Source organism: Elephas maximus, chromosome 18, assembly GCF_024166365.1.
Source record: "Elephas maximus indicus isolate mEleMax1 chromosome 18, mEleMax1 primary haplotype, whole genome shotgun sequence".
Classification (NCBI taxonomy): domain Eukaryota; kingdom Metazoa; phylum Chordata; class Mammalia; order Proboscidea; family Elephantidae; genus Elephas; species Elephas maximus.
This window is the reverse complement of record NC_064836.1, coordinates 36004833-36025628: the sequence shown is the minus strand read 5'-3', so window position 1 is coordinate 36025628 and position 20796 is coordinate 36004833. Positions and strand designations below refer to the sequence as shown.

At 41.7% G+C, this 20796-nt stretch overlaps 1 protein-coding gene across 4 annotated transcripts in view; it reads right to left on the bottom strand.

Moving 5' to 3' along the window:
• Nucleotides 1-704: 704 nt before the first annotated feature.
• Nucleotides 705-20796, bottom strand: part of APP (amyloid beta precursor protein) — a 302781-nt gene continuing 282689 nt past the window's right edge. For all 4 annotated transcript variants that reach the window (XM_049858263.1, XM_049858264.1, XM_049858265.1 and 1 more), the window contains 3 exons: nt 14338-14438; nt 9973-10119; nt 705-1668 (listed from right to left, as the gene is read on the bottom strand). In XM_049858263.1, coding sequence (XP_049714220.1) covers nt 1567-1668; nt 9973-10119; nt 14338-14438 — 350 coding nt within the window. In that variant the 3' untranslated portion in view covers nt 705-1566. The remainder of the gene's footprint in view (nt 1669-9972; nt 10120-14337; nt 14439-20796) is intronic.

The following is a 20796-nucleotide window of genomic DNA, read 5'->3' as shown; positions in this document are numbered from 1 at the left end:
TGGGGTGTGCTATTGGCATCTAGTGGGAAGAGGCCAGCGAGGCTATTAAACATCCTACAATGCCAGGACAGCCTCCATGACAAAGAATTTCTTGGAACAAAAAGTCAATAGTGTGGAGGTTGAGAAATGCTTTTAGAGAGAAATGTCTATTACCCGGTCTTAGCTTTTATCTTCCTTGAACGTTTTCTTTTCATCTCTCCTTTGGAACAAATGTGAAGATCAAGCTACAGCATCAAAATATTTTGGACTGAGTGAAAATATTATTTTTATGACATTTTATTGTTAACTATCTTTTACTAGCACTGTGATACTCATGTTGCCCTAAATTTTCTGCTTGGATGCAACTAGGGTGGATGTCCAACATCTGATAAAAGCTTTCCCACTAGTCTTTAGATCATTAAACAATCCAAAAGATGTCACCATAGAATCAGTCACACCAGCGCAATGACACTCCTCCAGGAATGTATTTATTTACATGAAAACACCATTTTATACAAACTGAAGACAAATCTTAAAGAAGGGTTGGTCCAGGCATGCTTTCCACATTCCCTTATGTTGCCCCTTCCCTCTTCATCTTCTGTGGTATCGTAAATGAAATGTTTTAGACTGGTTAAAGGACACTGAAGCCACCTCTTTTCCCCCACCAAAGATTTACTTTGCATATTTGATGTAAGTCACCTTTCAAAGAAAAGTCTTGCCCAGGGTTATTTGATTTAATTTATTTCCGTAACACAGCGTAGAAAGCTATCACGTCATAAGCAATGATTCTGTACAGTCATTCTGCAGAAAAAGATTTTGGGGAGAATTCTTGGTAATTTAAGACCAGCAGAGCATCAGCTCCCCCCCCCCCCCCCCAGTAAAGGTACTGACAATGAACAGGGGTTCTTTTCTTTATCAAAGATCCCAAGATACATGGACAAAAAAGTTTCCATTCTCAATGCCTAATGTGTGCACATAAAACAGGCACAAAGAAACCAACGTGTATCCTCAGAATTCCTATATCACAATTATAGCAGAAGCAGCAATCTGTACAGTAAAACACAATTGTGGGCAAGTCTCTAAATCATTTGGAATACTTCAAAACGCTGAACGTTAAAATGCATAGTGATCAGGAATAGAATACGTAGGCAAGAGAAGCAGCTAAACTCCCACGTTCACAGGAAGCATCCGCCATCGACCCTTAAAGCAGATTTCCATTAGGACGTAACTGGGTCACAAACCACAGGAATAATATACAACTGGCTAAGGGGCTACGCGTGATAAATAATCAGGAGAGGTCTAGTCATGCACTAGTTTGATACAGCTAAATTCTTTACAGCCCACAAAACCCAAGAATAACGAAGCGTAGAGACCAGAAGATAAAGGGAGAGAATACATGACTGATTTGTATATTAATTCAAGTTCAGGCATCTACTTGTGTTACAGCACAGCTGTCCGAAGGTGGTGATGAGTAAATAATAAGACAGAAGGGTTTGTTTCTTTCCCCCTTATTCTATGAAGGAACACCGATGAGTCGTGAAGCAATGGTTTTGCTGTCCCACTTCAGAGGCTGCTGTGGCGGCGGGTCTAGTTCTGCATTTGCTCGAAGAACTTGTAGGTGGGGTTTTCATAGCCGTTCTGCTGCATCTTGGAGAGGTGGCGCTCCTCAGGAGTCACAGCAGCATCCACCTGCACAAAGCAAGGGCGATGAGAATTGCGTGTGTAAAAAAATAATAATAATAACCAACCCGTTAAAGAGTTCACATGTGCCAGCAGTAAAAAGACAAAGAGCCTGGCACTCTCTTCCTTTGCCGAGACTGCAGAACAGCTACTATTCTTTCTTTCTTTTGTTCTTTCCACCTTTGATACCTCCAAGAGCAGCACAGAACGCCCCTGCCCACCAGATGCCCGATCCAATCTCTAGCCACCAGGTGGCGCTCAAAATGTGCGGGCTCAGGCTTGTGAAAACCTCACCAGCTGCTAACCTAAGCCACCGATAACTGGATAAATCTAGATACATATTTTTTCTTCCCAGCTGGCTCGGTAAAGGATAAGCTGGTGCCATGGAAGGCTGTTTCATGGTGACTGAAGGCTGTTATATTTGAAAGCGTGGTGCTAAGTTAGAAAAAAAATCCAAGTGTCTCAGGGAGAGGCTGGGTGATACTCCAATCTGTAGGGAAAAACACTCAGCTTCTTGGACTGCTCAACATTTTCCCATGCTTACCTTAATCTGAACCCTGGTGGTGCAGTGGTTAAGAGCCACAGCTGCTAACCAACAGGTCGGCAATTTGAGTCCACTAGCTGCTGCCTGGAAGCCCTATGGAGCAGTTCTATTCTGTCCCACAGGGTCGCTCTGAATCGGAATCGACGCGACGACAACGGTTTTGGTTTTAATGTTTTCAGTAATTTTTGTATGTTAAAGAGAGGTCTGAGAATTGTTTAACTGAAAGAATGGTGTATGCATATAAAAACAAAAACAAAAAACCCAAATCCACTGCTGTTGAGTCGATTCCAACTCATAGCGACCCAACAGGGTTTCCAAAGCTGTAAATCTTTATGGAAGCAGACTGCCACATCTTTCTCCTGCAGGAGAAAGGGGCTATTATTTGGCATTTGGGAAAGGAAAAATATAGCAAGGGCATGGTGTTCTAGATTATACATTTCCTTTCCACTGGGCACAAAGATACTATAACAGTTTGTCCAGCTAAAGGTTTAAAATAAATAGTTCCTTTCTCTCACTATGGTTCTTTACCTCTAAGATCTGAGGAGTCTCTGGGTGGTGCAAATGGTTAATGGGCCTGGCTGCTAACTGAAAGGTTGAGGTTCTCATCCACCCAAAGGCACCTTGGGAGAAAGGCCTTGTGATCTACTTCTAAGAAATCACCCACTGATTAAAAGCTCTATGGAGCACACCTCTACCCTGACACACATGGGTCCCCCAGGAGTTGCAATCAACTTGACACACCAACTGGTTAATCCCAAGGCAGCCTGCGTACACGCACAGCTCTCCCTCATGTGTGCTCCCTCGGCTGTGTGCCTGTCTTAGTTCTCTAGTGCTGCTGTAACAGAAGTACGACAAGCGGATGGCTTTAACAAAGGGGAATGTATTCTCGCACAGTCTAGGAAGCTAGATGCCCAAACTCAGGGTACTAACCCCAGGGGAAGGCTTTCTCTTTGTCGGCTCTGGGGGAAGGTCTTTGTCATCAATCTTCCCCTGGTTGAGGGGCTTCTCATCTCAGGGACCCTGGGTCCAAAGGACAAACTCTGCTCCTGTCACTACTTTCCTGGTGGTTATAAGGTCCCTGTGTCTCTCTGCTTGCTTCTTTTATATCTCCAAAGAGAGGGACTGAAGACACAACCTAATTTTGTAGATTGAGTCCTGCCTCATTAACATAACTGCCTCCAATCCTGCCTCATTAACATCTTAGAGGTAGGATCCACAACATACAGAAAAATGACACCAGAAGACAAAATGGTGAACAGTCACAATACCGGGAATCATGGCCTAGCCAAGTTGATACACATTTTTGAGGCACACAATTCAATCCATAACACTGCCCTCCTTAGCTTTCCACTCATGCCACTATGAATTATTCCCACTCTGCCATCCTGGCAGAGCGGCCTGTGTTTTCTGGTTGCAGGTCTTCAGATTTTTTCAGCGACAGGCCTGAGGGTTTCCTCTAAGGACAATGCCACCAACAATCTCTAAGGAACAGTCAGCAGTCAGAGGGTGTTGCTCAACTGGATGGATGCTCAACTGCTCTCCGACATCACCGTCCTGGCGGGACTAATTCACAGCTGTTTTCCCATCCTCTCCTTTCCCTTTGATCTGCACTGCTGTCAACAAATGAGGTCACCATGCTTTAATTGGTAGTTGTGCAATTAGCCACAGGCTTGTAAGTTAAAACACCATCAGTAAGGATTAGCGCCAATAATGAGATGTTTCATTCACTTTCCAAATCAGCTTGCCGGGAAATGGCCTGTTTGCAGCAGTAAGCCATTCCAACTTGGGCGTCTTTTTGCTTTTTACCACCTCTGAACTGAAATTTCAAAAAGCGTCACGGTTAAGGGAAAAAAAAAAAATTATTTACCTTGCTTAGGAGGTAAAGCACAAAGCTGCTGTCTCTGAATGTAGGAAAAAAAAAACCATAATGCTACTTGATTATTGGACTATTAAACATTTATCTCCTCCAGGAGGTACATCAACTTTCACACTGGCTGTCAACAATCATTTGAATTTATCAAGGGCAGGGGAAGATCTAGCAATTTAACATCCTATCTCCTCTTTAAACTCCAAAGCCAGACACTTAAGAGAGCCCTACCAGAAATGCCAGGCTCAGAGAGCTAGTGTCTTAGCCTCTTTCCTACTCGCTAATCCTCTCTGGCCTGTGTTGCTGGGAGGGGTGCTCACCTGTCACCACTCCTGCAGTGGGGTGGCTTGGCCCTTCGACCTCAGAGGGCCCACATCTACAACGGAAGTGGTTATCTTCACAAAATGGCATCCAAGGAATTTGGGTTGCATCTTTTTATCCTTGACCCTTCCAAAGCTAGAAATGAAGACCTGAGTACCCATGTCCATGGATTTATCTACCACCAGAGGAAAGGCAGGGACACTGATGGTTCAGTGGTAGAATTCTGAACTTCCATGTGGAAACCTGGCTTCGATTCCTGGCCAATGCACCTCATGTGCACTCCCTACCGGTCTGTCAGTGGAGGCTTGCGTGTTGCTATGGTGCTGAATAGGTTTCAGGGGAGCTTCCGGACTGAGACAGGGTCACTGCTCTAACACCTGAATATGATTTCACTAAAAGCAGAGCTGTGGGAGTTTAAGCCAGTACTGTTTGTTCTGGAAGGCCCAAGAGACAATGAATTCACTGGGCAGACACATTTGCCACTTGCTGAGATGGAACACATATGCACACCACCTCTGATGGTGCCTCTCCTGACTTTGTAGATTAGACAGCAGGAGTAACTGATGGGATGTCTTCATTTAGGGGTCGAACCTTTTTTTTCTTTACCATGCACTCCGTCTTCATGAGAAACCCTGGTGCCCTTTGCACTTGCACCGTAGCATGTCTTCAACTGGTTATCGCTGATGGCCACCAGTTGCCGTTGTTGTGTGTCAGGGTAGAACTGTGCTCCACCGGGCTGTCAATGGCTGAGTCTGGAAATAGATCACCTGGGCTTTCTTCTAAGGTGCCCCTGGATGGGTGCAAAACTCCAACCTTGCAGATGGCAACTGAGCACATTTACGTCTACACCACTCAGGGCGTCCACTGCTGAAGACACTGCAAAGAGCTGAGCCAGACAGCCTGATTGATTTGTCCTAAAACAGCTTTGAGTAGAACTTTCAAATACACTTTGGCTTTTGTCCCATTCCTACCCCTTTCTTCCTGAACTTGACTCTCTGGTGCCCTTGATTCCTTCACTATATCCAGAGGAATTTATAGTGCAACCATCAGACTATAAAATTCTATTTGGGTCTTCTTAGTTGATAACACCTCTGGTGTATTTATTTTAAGCTTGAAGGAGGGACAGTGAACACATTTTATTATGTATTGTAACCAGCAAGATGCATAGGTGCTAATTATAAATAGTACTGCGTTAGACCAAGCAATAGAACCCTGGTGCCCTAAGACAGTCCATTTTGGGCCACCAAGGTAAATGAGGAGAGGAGAATAGGCTAACTAACATGTAATTAACCAGAGTGTAATGACATCAAAGGAGCCAGGTGAGATGGGAAGGAAGATTAAAAGCAAAATAAAAGACTAGACAAGCTAGACATTAACTCATCCCTCTCAGTAACCTCCCAGTGTTGGTTTTCTGCTCTGTATTTATTCATTTTCTTAATTATAATTACATCTCCGTATAATGAGTTCTCGTTAGGTTTATTGCCAATATTGAAGTCATTCCTCAGGTAGGCTCGGCAACACCTTTGCTAGTCATTCATCATCATTTTTTATTCTTTCCTTTGACCTTCCAATGTATCTTCCTGCTGTTCATTTTAAGCCACAGACAGATTTCTTGTCCACCTTCATTTCTTCCCCACCTTTGCTTCCAATTTAACCTGGTGATTCTAACTATTCTATGACACCTACATTAGTGGCTGCCAGGTGCCTCAATCCTGGTGGTCAACAACTGGTTAGGGAGAAAGCACTCCTCAGTTTATATATTACAATTCCTTGAGTATCATGTACATTCATCAGGAAAAGTCATATATCATAGTTCTGCACAAAGCTAAGTAAGCAACTGTCTTCTTATTTAAATCATTAATGAGATGATTTGGGGATGGGTATTTCTGGTGTTAAGGAGTCCTGGTGGCAAAGTGGTTAAGTGCTCAGCTGCTAACCAAAAGGTCAGTGGTTTGAACCCACCAGTCGCTCTGTGGGAGACAGAAGTGGCAGTCTGCTTCCATAAAGATTGCAGCCTGGGGAACCGTATGGGGCAGTTCTACTCTGCCCTATAGGGTTGCTGTGAGTTGGAATTGACTCTATGGCAATGGGTTTATTTCTGCTGTTACAATGATCAGATCCATGAAAGGAATTCTACACCCTACAATAAGGAGAAATTGTGTGCCAACACCTTCTCCTAATTAAGAGTGATTGGAAATGTATATTTTCAGCTATTCAGTGCCAATGGACATCAGTGTAGGAAAGTTCCATCTTTGCAGGACCATATTAAAATGCACTCAGCAGTGGATAACTCAGCTGGCACCATGATTTTCAGCTACCAGAGAGCTACTCTGACATGTTAGATGCTTTTGGGAAATGGCAGGTCAAAGGGCTTCTGCATCACTGCTTGAAGCAAAATAAAAGCAAAGTCATCGCCTTTGGAAAGCATGAATAATGGCTTACTGAATGAATCATAGGTCTTATGACTAAGTAAATCATTAAATCAATACTGATTGTTGATGTTTAAAAATTAAAAACTAGCAACCACTAATCTCCAACTGGTAACAACTCTATTAATAAACACATAATTTGTTGTACTGTGGTGGCTTGCATGTTGCTGTGATGCTGGAAGCTGTATCACTGGTATTTCAAATACCAGTAGGTCATCCATGGTGGTCTCTGCAGAGCTTCCAGACCAAGACAGAGTAAGAAGAAAGGCTTGGTGATCTACTTCTGAAAATTAGCCAGTGAAAACCTCATGGATCACCACAGAACACTGCCCAACTCGCTTGCTTTGGACATGTCATCCAGAAGGATCAACTGCTGGAGGAAAACATCACGCTTAGTGAAGCAGAAGGCCAACAAGGGTGAGGGAGACCCCTCAATGAGATGGATGGAAACGACAGCTCCAACAATGGATTCTGTGGTCGTGAGGATGACACAGGACTGGGCAATGTTTCGTTTTGTTGTGCATAAGGTTGCCATGAGCTTGAGTCAACTTAATGGCAACTATCTAAGGTTTCCTTATTAACAGTAGAGAGAGAAGTAAAAGAAAGGAGTGCTAGCACTGTATGTCAGCAATTCTCAAAGCTGTCTGCAAGCCCAACACACCTGGAAGAAATTTTCCACACTTAGATTCCTGGTCTCTTACTTGGAGATTCTGTATATTCTGCATCACAAAGTCTGGAAATAGTACTGGGAGATGTGTCCTCTTAGAAAGCTACCTGGCAAGTCTGATGCACAGCCTGACTCTGCAAAAGGCCTCGCTTCTCCGCCCAGCACCAGTAAGTTCTCTGGCCTATGGCAGCAAGCCAGGCACTGGGACTGATAGAAACTGTGTAGACAGGAAGCTGCCTCTTGGACATATTCTCTAGTTCAAAGCAATTAAGAGATACCATTATATTAAAGAGATTAAAAGAAGGGGATTTTCAGTTATGGAAGTATGAAATCATTTTTATTTGTCCAAATGTGAAATTAAAAAAAAAAAAAATCGTACTGAGTAGAAATGAGATAAACTGACACTAATGATAGTATGGGGCCCTGGCGTGGTAGTGGTTAACAGCTACAGCTGCTAACCAAAAGGTGGGCAGTTCAAATCCACCAGCCACTCCTTAGAAACTGTATGGGGCAGTTCTACTCTGTCCTATAAGGTCGCTATGAGTCAGAATTGATTCGACAGCAATGGGTTTGGTTTTTGTAATGATAATGTATCATTCGCTCTTTTGAGAGCCACAAGCTCAGAAATACTGTTATGAAAATTGCAATCCCAAACTTACTGACGTATCATTGCTTATGTGTTCGTAACCTAGTCTGTGAGACATCCAGTTCTTTTTCATCTTGCTCTGTTTCCTGCGTTTCAGTCATTTCCCTTCACTTTAGAACATCCACACAGTATGAACAGGGGAAATAAGACTCCAAACTGTTTTCCATCAGCAGCTCCTGTAAACAATTCGTTTGTGGGGATTTTAAGTGCTGAACAAAATGAGGTTTCTGGCTTCACCACAAATTGAATTGACTTAAACTCCTCCTGCACTCCTGTAACGAAGACTGGTTGGGAGCACATTTCCTTGGGGTAGTGAGAAGTTCACTTTGCTGGAAAAACCTGGACTTTATACCGAAGGAGGGACTGGCACAGTGGCTGCAACAATGTGCTGAAACTTAGCAAAGATTGTGAAGATGGCACAGGCCTGGGCAATGGTTCATTCTGTGATACACAAGGTCTCTACGAATCAGAACAGACTCAACTAAAAATTCTGTAACTCCCAAAATGCATTAATTCTCTTTCTCTAATAAGACAGTTTACTAAAAAGCTGCATATACTGTGAAGTTTTTTTTCTGCCAAAATTGTATTTTAAATGCATGAGAGCTGCAAAGTTTTACTTTTTTTGAAAACTTTGCATTTAAGAGGAGGTTTGAGAGGAGACATTGAAAGGTTGCAGCTATTCCGTTTTGTTGGGGTAACCACGTCTGTGTTGTACACTTCTGCTAGTCACAGGCTGGCCTGTGGGGGGAAAGATTCTAAAGGAAGCAGAATTGCACATTAATTTTAACTGTCACTTGTTGTGTCTTCTCTCCACCTCCAGTGCCGTTGCACCAACACCCTGAAAAAGCTGAGATATTTCAGGTGGAAGCACAGGCTAGTATGTTCAACATGTCAAATAAAACCAAGTATGTTTTGCTCAGCCATTTAGTACAATGTGATTTCCTGTGAAAATTTAAAGGCCAGATTCTTTACTCGAAGATGCTATTATTTCCTGTGATCTGGTTTAATGTAGAGGCCAGACTATTTAAGACTAGTAATAATAATAAAACAACAACAATAAAAAATCTCCCCATGAAGAAATCTTTCCATTCCTCACTTATCGATGTGGTTAGGTTCCAAAGACGAGGCTGTTACGTGAAAATTGCCATTATGTGAAAATGGAGGATGACCACATTAAATCACAAAATGGAGGGTGACTACATCATTACACAACTGCCAAATTACATCATTACATAACTGCCAAACCACTGAGAATCATGGACCAGCCAAGCTGAAACATAACCTAGCCACCACAGCCAGCATTACTGTTGCCTGGCACCTCGGCATTCACTGCTGGCTGATGTAAGTTGTTAAAGCACAAAACTGTCGAATAATAGATTTTTTTACTATTGTTGTAAATGTGAAATGTCAGATAATGAGAAAGTCAATAAATGAGGAGTAGATGTCTGTAAATGTGTTTAGGTTTTTTTGAAAAGAGCAACTTTTCCCTTTTTTTTTCATTTCTAATTTCTGATACCCTTTTTTTTTTTTAAATCGTCATTTGAAAATAATCACAACTTTGTTTAAGCCGGGTATCACATTAGTATTATTTTGATGATTTCAGTATAAATTATAATAATTTGAGGCAGCAGCTCAAACCTGAATGTCCTAATCACAGCACTCAGCATAAACTGGAATGAATGAAAACCAAAGAAAGAAAAGGATAGCTGCAACTTGAGCATCATAAAGGAATATTTTTTTCCAAAGAAGAGAGACCTGTGTGATCCTAATCCAGAGCCTGTTTTCTCTCACAGTCTTTCTTTACCGGCCAGTTGCAAGCATGCAGCCGACTTTACCCACCTCAACCACACCGTGATGGATGGATGTGTACTGTTTCTTCTTCAGCATCACCAAGGTGATGACGATCACTGTTGCTATGACAACACCGCCAACCATGAGTCCAATGATGGCACCTTTGTTTGAGCCCACATCTTCCGCAAAGAATACCTTGAAAACAAATCAAGACAAAGAATTGTAATTGCAGGAGGCGTTTAGATGACGTATGTGAGAAGTTTCAGTACATTCTCTGCCCTCACTCAACCTTACATTCTAAATTTGGGTTGGCTGGCCACTTCATTATTTGGTGCTTACTTGAAAAAAGAAAAATCACATATTCTACTTATTAAGAATGACAGTTGCAGCCTAGGGAACCACGTAGCTTCCCAGTTTCAGGAAGTCTTCTGTTCTCTCACATACCACTAGAAAGGCACAGCAGAAGCTTGCAGAGACCTGAAACCGTATGACAGGTGGAACATTCCGTGAGAGGTGGGAGGATGGCTCTTGGATCTAACAAAAGCTGTAAAGGTTGGGATCATAATTCTGAAAGGAGGCCAGCATTTTCCCCATCACAGCGTGTTTAGAGTGGGAGACCTGATGGACGACTCTAAACATGGTGGGAGGTGGTGTCCCTCCAAGGAAATTAGTAGGAAGGGACATTTTTAATACATAGGAACAAGCATCTTAAAACATAGGCATTCAGACAGATGAAAAAGGAGTCCAGCTACTTATTTTAAAACAAAAATTGTTTTAGGCCATAATAATTCAGCAACTGTGCTTCAGGAGCTCTTTAAACCTGGAGATATCCTAATTTCCTTGGAGGGAGGGGCATTTTTAATACACAGGAATAAGCATGTTGAAACGAAGGCATTCAGATGGATGAAAAAGGAGCCTCGCTACTTATTTTGAGCTACTATGATTTAGCAGGACACTAATTAACCTTGAGAAGCACAAGGCTGGAAGGGGTTCTTTCAAAGGGAAGAAGTAGTAGGCCATAAGAATTTCAATAGTTGCACATAACTCACCCATTTTCACTATGCTGTCCCTAGAAACTAAAATAAAAAATATTGCTTTGTTCTTGCTGTTTATTTGGATTAAAGATAAAAAGAATTCGGAGGACAATGTAAAATGTACTGAGTATGATAAATTCATTGTGTGACTTTCTTCATATTGTTTATAAAATGAAAGCCATCATTATTTTTCCACTTTATTGACGCAGACTTACAAAAGCACATTGGCTTCTTATTATCTTTTTATATAAGGAGATGATCTTAAAGCTATTCCTAAACATACACCACATTTGTTACATAAATTCACGAAAATAACTCCCTAAATAATCCTTTCAATCTGGCCTCAAGATAGGGGGGAAAAAATGATGGATTTTCATAGTGAAAACTAACATCTTAACAATCTGAAAAGGCAATATAAAATAAAGCAAGTTTCCAAAGGTTTTGCTCACTGTATATCTGCAAGAAAATAAGAAATTGTTCATTATTATTCCTCTTAGTAAACCCATACTCTAGTTCAACATATTCATAAAAAGCAAATCCACCAGTTAGCTAATAATACTAGTTTGAAGTCATCAGGAATAAATGCAAGTCTGGACATCTTGCTGTCTTTAAGAAAATACTGTAATTTTATAATATTCATCGCACTAATTACAGTACATTATCTTACCAAGTAGCTCAGTGGAGGAAGCTCATTCTCCTAATTGCTGCTGGTGCCATTAGTTAGTGTCGTATTACAGGAGTCAGGGTAATTGCAGAGATGGGTTTCTATGACACAAAACCCAAACCAAACCCACTGCCATCGAGTCGATTGCAACTCATAGAAACCCTATAGGACAGAGTAGAATTCCCTCATAGAGTTTCCAAGGAGCACCTGGCAGATTTGAACTGCTGACCTCTTGGTTAGCAGCCGTAACACTCAACCACTAAGCCACCAGGGTTTCCTCTATGACACAGGCTCCCATAAAATGCAACATCATATTAATCTTCAAGTCTGTGCCCCAACAACTCTGACTCTTCAGCAGCTCCCCCCACTTTTTTGTTTGTTTAACCTCTTCTGCATCAGTCGGATCCCGAGCACCCTTGATTTCATAATCACGGGCACTGAATTCACCTGGATTACCGGATTAACACTTCGCAAGGCTACGTGCCTTTCACAGAAAGATCATGGGAGTGAGTGAACACCTGAGCCCCAAATCAGTTCTGATTTGCTAGTTATTCAGAGAGAAAAGAGACACAAATAATCCTTTAAAGGCATTTCTTTTGGAGTTTAATATTAGGACTTACACACTTTATTATGAATATTAGATATTTTCACCTTACAGAAGAACAAAACACACACACGCACGTGAAGTGCTTGAGAGAATACTTCCCAGGTGTTATTATCACTATGGGAATCGATGACTGATGTTTGTTTACCAGTGGATGTACAATAAAGCTGCCTTCTTTATTAATTTAACCCCCTTACTGTGCTTGCAGCCCTGGTGGCACAGTGATTAAGAGCTCGGCTGCTAACCAAAAGGTCAGCAGTTCAAATCCTTCAGCTGTTCCTTGGAAACCCCACGGGGCAGTGCTATTCTGTCCTATAGGGTTGGAATCGACTCGACGGCAAGGGGTAATGGTTTTCTTTGGTGTACTGTATTTAAGGATAAGATGGAATGAATCCTAACATAATCCAGGATTTGATAAATCTGAATTTCTAAGCTGCTGAACTGCCTGAAGAGGAAGTGGGTGCTTTTTCATTTACTCCATTTCTAACATTTAGGGGAAAAAAGCGATGTCATCTGAAAAGAAAGCCGCAGTCTTCCTTGCCAAACATCTAGATGACTAGCACTGCTTGGAGCATGGTGCAGCCCTGCCCACCTGGGCACAGTCCCCATGGTCTTCTCCACATGGGAGAGCTTAGCCAGTGGGAATGGGGGCGGGAGCAGCAAGGAAGGACGAGAGGTAAGAAACAGAGGGCTATGGCTACAAATGTGTAAAGTGGACAGCTATAAGGTGTCCAGTGAAGCCAAGTAGTGTTTGGACATGTTTATTTGAGATTTTGTCAGATGTTAGGCCTAGACTATTAGCATTATTCAGATAATGCAGTATTTCATAGGAATCTATAAACAGCCTTTGCGATCCATATTTTCCAGAAAGCAGGCAACTGGTACAGTTAAGGACAAGTGGATGTGATGTGAAGAGTATGACTGCCAAAGACTTGTGCAAGTGGATGCTGTTCAAAACAAAACATTCCTAGAAAAGAGTGTGAAAGTTAGTTAAAATGGCTGCTATCATACGAACTGATTCCATTTAAGCCCTGCATAAGCTTAGCTGACTGAAAGGTTGGAGGTTTGGGTCCGCCCAGAGATGCCTCAGAAGAAAAGCCTGGCATTCTACTTCTGAAAAACCAGCCATTGAAAACCTTATGGTCTTAAAAGCTTGCAAGTGGCCATCCAAGGCACAACAATTGGTCTCTATTTGCCTGGTGCAACAGAAGAAGACGGAGAGTCAGGAATAGGAAGAGGAAATGGAAATGTGTGGCTAACTACCTCCATGAACAACTGCCTCCTTTCTCAAGACCAGAAGAACTGGATGGTGCCCAACTACCATTACTGAATATTTTGATCAAAGATTCTACAAAAGAATCCTGCTCAAAACAGGGAAAATGCAGAACCGAACTTCAAACTCACACGGAATCTAGATTTTCTGGAGCCATGGAGGCTGGATTGCTCCAAAATAACCTTAACTCTTTAAACCTTAACCCAAAAATACCCCCTGAAGTCTTCTTTAAACTGAACAAGAGTTTAGCTTAACTAATAAAGAATGTCTACCTTAAAAGAGCGTTATGCTCTTTTAAGATCTATCTATATGGGATCAAACTGACAATAGCAACGTGAAAGATCAGGTAGGAGCTTCAGGGCCAGTGAGTGTATATTAATGGGGGAGGTGCAACTTAGGAAAGGAGAGTGAGAACGGGTGCACAACCCGAAGAATGTAATTAATGTCGTGAAAATGTACATATAGAAGCTTGAATTGGTGTATATTTTTGCTGTATGTATTCAACAACGGAAACCCTGGTGGCATAGTGGTTAAGAGTTACGGCTGCTAACCACAAGGCCAGCAGTTTGAATCCACGAGGTGCTCCTTGGAAACTCTATGGGACTGTCCTACTTTGACACACATGGTGGTGCCATGAGTCAGAGTTTACTCCATGGCAACTGGAAAGTCAGAAGTAACTACGCAGTGTCTTTTCTTCATGTTTTCATGACACCCCTATCGGCAAACGTTTTGTATTTGTCTTTCCTTTATCTTGATTTCCAGCATAGGATGAAGAAGAGTTAACAGGGGATTTGGCAAGACGAACAATGTAGCAGAAAGAGGTGAACTGCTGACTCACCAGTTTTTGATGATGAACTTCATATCCTGAATCGTGTCGGAACTCTGCATCCATCTTCACTTCTGAGATCTCTTCTGTCTTAATATTTGTCAAGCCTGAACCTGGATTACACCGTAAGTGAAAGAGGCACAACAATCAATTAATTATACCTATAAACAATAGCATTACCACACAAACGTCAACTTATTTCTAGGCCCGAGGCTAGAGGAAAATAGGTCAGTTTTTTCAAGAAAAGTGATGCCCTGTGTTTAAAACCTTAACCACTACCTATTTTACACAGAAAGAAGTTAGAGATTTAAAGTATCTGAGCTTAAGGCTTCTTCTACTTCCTTTAAATATACGCTGTAATTTTTATAAAGGGGAAAAACGGAATAGAAGTTAAATCTGGACTGGAGACCAATCCGTCCCAAGAGTTTGCTGGCTTGGTTTAGGGGCTTATTGTTTATCCAATTATACTTCTTTTTCCATGTGTTCTCCTTCCTTCAGAAACAATAATACAAGGCTTTAAAAATGAGAATTAATTACCTGATAGAACAAAACAGTTACTTTTGGAGCTTTGTTCCAATTACAAATGAATTATTTCATGCAGCAAAGCACTGTAAATAGCATATCATTTATTTGGGAAAGTGTTCTAGTTATAAATACAGAATGTAGCTGGTTTGCCTGCTGAAGAAACAGTTGGGGTCTATAATTTTTGAAAATGCTTCTTTGGGACTAGCAGAATTTATAACTTCCTGACTGCTCCTTCTCTATAAATTGCTATATGAATCCCATACAACAGTTTTAATGAATTTCATTATTCAAGTCATAATTTGAAGCTCAAAAACTAAAAGCAAAGTCATTTTTTAAACAAAAATGACAGTATGAATAGAGCATCTATTTCCATGTCACAGCATTTAAATATCAAATATCAGAATTTTGTAAGGAAAAGGTGTCTTAAAATCATCTCCTCAATGGTATTCCCACCAATGGGCAGACTTTCAGCTCTTCCTTAAACAGAGATGAATGTATCAGTTTGGCTCCATTTTCAGAGAGTTTTATCTACTAGAATAGCCTTTCTTTTATCAAGCCAAAATCAGTTTCCCTGCAACTTCCATCCTTGGAGTCAGGTTCTACACAGACTAAGCCCTGGAACAAGTTTCAGACACCTAAGGGGAGGTGTCACGTGCCTGCTGCTTCTTCTCTTACTTGATCTACGCACTCCCAGTTCCTTCATCCTCCAGAGCACCTAATTTCTTGCTCCTGGTTTAATCAGTCTGACCATCAAATCTACAAGGTGCTGTGAAACTTGTCACACACCTTGCTGAAATTGAAAAGCACAATGTTCACAGCTGCTGGTCTAACAGCGGAGCGTATCCAAAGAGGAAATGAGGACAGCTTGACAAGACCTAGTGAAGCCATGTTGGTGCTGACATATCACTGACTGCCTGTCCAATTGCTCAATAAGCTTCCAGTTACTAACCTATCCAGAAACTGACCCTAAAGCGACATCAGCCTACACCTGGTTTGCAGGGTGTGAAGCTATTTTCTTCCCCTTCTACCTGTCAGAACTACGTTTTCTTATCCCGATTTCCTAGACCTTCCTTTCTCAGAGTTCCAAAAAGATCTTGGGAAGTGGTTCTATGATTTCTCCCTCAAGTTCGCTTAGCCTGTGATTTGTCTGGGTCATAGGGACTTGGACTTAGCTAGAGAGGGGTGGTGGTTTTAAAATAACGTCTACACATTTGTTGACATTCCTCCCTTCTAGAGGTGGAACTTAGTTCCCTTCCCTTGAGTGTGGGCTGGATATAGTGACTTATTGCTAATCAATAAAACGTGGTGGAAGTGATGATGTGTGACTTTTGAGAGTAGGACATAAAAGGCACTGCAGCTTCCTTCTTACTTTCTCTTGGCTCACTTGGTCTGGGTAAAGCCAGTTGCCATATTGTGAGGACACTCAAGCAGCCCTATACAGAGATTCACATTGTGAGGTACTTGATGGCTCCTGACAGGAGGTAGCCAGGAACTGAGGCATCCTGCCAACAGCCATGTGAATGAGCCATCTTGGAAATCAGCCCCAGTCAAGCCATCAGATGAACCCAGTTCTGGCTGATGTCTTTAATGCAACCTTATGAGATACTCTGAGCCAGAACCACCTAACTAAGCCATGAAATCCTGACCTATAGAAACTACAGGTAACTAAGGCTTGTTATTTTAGGCTGCTAAGTTTTGTGGTTACTGGTTACATACCAGTAGCTAACTAATACAGAGGGCTAGTACTTTCTTCTCTCATCTTGATCTACCGAGGGCTCTAATATTTTCTTTTCAGAAGATCATCCTCTTCAATAAAGACAGTAAAGACAAGCACAGAGTTGAACAGTTTCCCTTGCTCGCTTCTCTTAAGTCTTCTGCCTTCACTGACCTTCCGCCCCCGCATCTGGAGCTGCAGGGCTATCTCTAAACTTACCTGTTTTCTTGCTTTAAAATTGTATTAGCATTTTCTCCCTACAAGTTTCAACCCATTCTGACCTCTATGTTTCCTGACATTAATTTTTATACAGTGGTGATGCTAAAGCTCTTTTTGTGTATATATTTTGATCTTTCTACAAGCCCTCTTAAAATTTGAGACCCTTGGATAACCACTGTGATTTCTGTAATACCTTCGCCAATAGGACCTAGTACTACAAGAATTAAAATTACATTTCTGAGATATTTAAAAACTCTCTTGACCAGTCCTCCCTTTTAGAATTGTGGGACCGTATGGCTACAGTGAAAACTGACTAAAGATTGAGCTTTCTACTCAGATTTTTAATAAGCCTGTGGTGTTTCTGGAAGTATCCTGAGAATATTTTTGATGGTCAAATACTTAAAAAAAAAAAAAAAAGAATTCAAATTTATGTAATAAGTCAGAATGATGGATAATTAATGTTCACCAGCTTGACGGTTTGAGAGACTCTCAGGAGAAATAGCTCTGTTAGCTCATTTTTATTTAGCAGGTATTGTCATTTAGTGAAAAGAGTTTCGATATATAAAGCAAAGCTCAGTAGAAGGGGAAAGAAACTAATATGCTTGCTTGTAAGGGAATATCATCAAAAATAAGCTGATATGCATGCAATGAAATGTGATGGGTAGTTTTAAATAAATTGTAGTGACCTTTGTTTACAGGCTTACCAGAGGGCTTCTAAGTTATGCTGGGTTCACTGCAAGCCCTGGTGACTTTAGTTCTGTTTTCCTCTAAGTCATGAGGTGTGAAGACAGCTTCTTGTACATTTGGGAACTAAGGGAGGTAAGTCTTTCACCATAGCTCATACACAGCCTGGGGTCTCCTTTATTAGGACTGGAGAAGAGTAGTAATAAATTATAATGGAATGGGTAGCTTTCCACTCCACGTGAAGAGCGTGCTAACGTATTTTACTTCTTTATTCTTGTTAAATGGTGTAAAGGTGTTTTCAGAGTCTGTATTTTTCCTGGAAATAAGCCAAAAGGTGTAACCATAATGGCCACTCTGGCTCATCCTACTTTGGCCAGAAATCACCACTGAAATTACCATGTTCCCTACTTGAACCTACACTGAAGAAGTTATAATGCCCTGGTTATTCAGGGAAATAATTTTCCTTAGTCATGATTACACAGAAATGGGTGGGGGGTGGGATGCGGGGGAGAGACCTTAAAAAAAAAAATACACCTTTTCTTACTTGTTTCACAGTAAGAGAAAAATCGTATTGTATGATTCCATTTGTATAACAATCCAGAAATATCCAGAATAGGCAAATCCACAGAGACGAAAAGTATATTAGTGGTAGCCAGGGGCTGGGAGGAGGAGGGAATGGCAGATAAACAATTATTCAAAGATGAAGGCATCATTGGAACGCTGGGGTATGACAGTGCTGGGAGGGGTTTCTAAGTCTGGAAAGTCTACAGGTATAATTAGGCATCTTAGACTCAAATGTGTGATCTCATAATGTGTCACGACAAAGAACCAAAAGGAATGCTACAAAACACAGGGAAATTAGCCCAAGTGCTTGAAAGACACACCTTGACAGACGTGCAAAAATAGAGCGTGTCTACGTCTTACTACATATCTAGTAAACACAGGTATTCATTAACATATCTTAACTAGACTCTTCCTCATTTAATATCTGAGCATCCATTCCCTCATATGGCCCATCATTTGTTGGGGTAACCCAAGCCTCGTATAAGAAAGAAATCTTGGCCAAGATCATTCTCTCATCTGTATCTGGAGAGAACGCCAAACTGTGTTCCTCAAAACTTCCAAAACCTCTCTCGAAGCCTACCTTCAGCAAGTGTCCTGGATAACACACCCCTTGGTCATGCCTCCCTCTTCTCGCACCACAGAGCATGGTGGTTTGCACTTTATGTTGCTTCATATTTCCCTAGGAAACCCTGGTGGCGTAGTGTTTAAGGGTTACAGCTGCTACCCAAAGGTCGGCAGTTCATATCCACCAGGTGCTCCTTGGAAACCCTATGGGGCCATTCTACTCTGTCCCATAGGGTCGCTATGAGTCGGAATCGACTCAGTGGCAACGGGTGTATTTCCCTCCCTTCCCAATTCCACCTCACTTTTACAAATATGCCAACTGTATTCCTTCTACTGTATCGCAAGCTCTTGACAGCAAGGACCTTACCGTTTAATTTCTTTCGATCCTCCACAGCGTTGAGTACACTGATCTTTGCGAAATATCAAAATGAAATAATGTGCACCTAGAAGAGTTTTTCATGCTACTGCTGCAACAAAGATTTTAAGTTGCTATTCACCGCCTATGTAATACCTCTAGCTATTGTCTAGCTAGTCCCTTAAAACAGGTCAATTCTGTTTAAAAACTCTAGGAAACATATGCCCTTCTCATATTAGAATTAAGTAAAAAAGGAAAAAATCTACTTTGGTGGTGTCAGCCTCCCCAGAGATTTCTATAGGAGCCTGTAGGCCCACCTTGTAGGAACTTAATAAATTCAGTTAGATGAGTGCTTTTAAATCACATATTATGCTTACATGTGTATCCCTTCCTTTAAAAATAAAGGAGGAAGCACCATGAAGAAAATCGCAAGGCAAATGGCCATTCTCTGAGCCGGTCTGGGCTGCAGTTGGAACAGTACTAACCCTCAGCCTTGGGCCCCACCAGCTGGCTGAGCAGGATCGGAATGCCAACTGCTGGCTCCTTGAAATTCACTATGTGACAGAGGCAATAAGGAGGATGCTTTTTTTTTTTTTTTTTTCAGGAGGCCCAATCTGTCTCCAACTTAACGATAATTTATGTTTCCTTTCACAGCCCTACAGACATTCATAGAACCAACTAGATCAGCTATCAAGACGTGTCACTCCACTGTCTCTGTTGCCACTGCTAATCACAGCACAAGGCATGAAGACGCCGCCAGGCAGACTCTCAGAGTTGTCATCGGTGACTCCGGTTGGAAGGCAGACGTGGCTCAAACCTGCACTGGACTCAAGAGAGGCAAAGCTGAATCCTGGCCCCCCTGCTGCCTCTGTATCTAGGAGCCAAGGTTGATCTTTGTGTGTTGATATCTTCAAGTGACGTTAATTCTGTGTTCCTTGACCACTGCACAGGGACATTATGAGGATAAGAAGAGACTAAATCTCGGAAGATACAAGCTGTTGTCGGCAGTTTCCCTGAATACACAGATTTACCAATTTGTTAACTTCCCACCCCTGCTTGATTCACTGACAACACTGGGTACTACTCACTGGCCAACACTGTGCAGATAATGGCATGTGGGCGCTTGTGTTGTGCTGTGATACAGTTATTCTTAAAACTAAAAGCCAAATACAGAACAAACGTGCTTCTTCTTAATGCCTGGGAAACCGCAAAAAGAAGTGTCTATTTTGGTGTTAATGGGATTTGTAAGCAATGTGAAAAAATAAAGGGTTTGTGTGCAAAATTATGCATATGCATCTGCTGTGTTAACAGCCACGCATCGGGAATAAGCACAGGCAACCCAAAAGGGAAAAAAAGTAAACATTTCCGGGTCTAGAGATACCCCAATTCTGGTATTTTTAGGAAATCAGGTCTCCCTTGGTTATCGACTGAAGTTTGAGCCCAGTTGAGAAAGAAAAGAACCCATCTGGATACCAAACAAGAAAGGAAAGAAGTGATAGGCTGGCATTGACTGAGTCGCCACCGTGCAGAGTCTGAATCAGTATGGGCTTCCCTTTTCTAAGGACAAGTTCTCTACAATTCCCTACTTTACAAAAATAAAAGAAAAGCTGGAAGGGGTCTCTTACTGTTTCAAAGTGAAAGGTCAGACACACACACATAAAAGGGTTACTTAATTAGGAACTTGGGAAACAAAGTGTAAGAAAACACAAAAGGGGAATTAGAAAACGTTGGCTTTCCATGGTCATTGCAACTTCCATTTCCCAGGATTTATAATTTAAAGAGGCTCACTGAACCAAAAGGTTGGCAGTTCGAATTCACCAGCTGCTCCTTGGAAGCCCTATGGGGC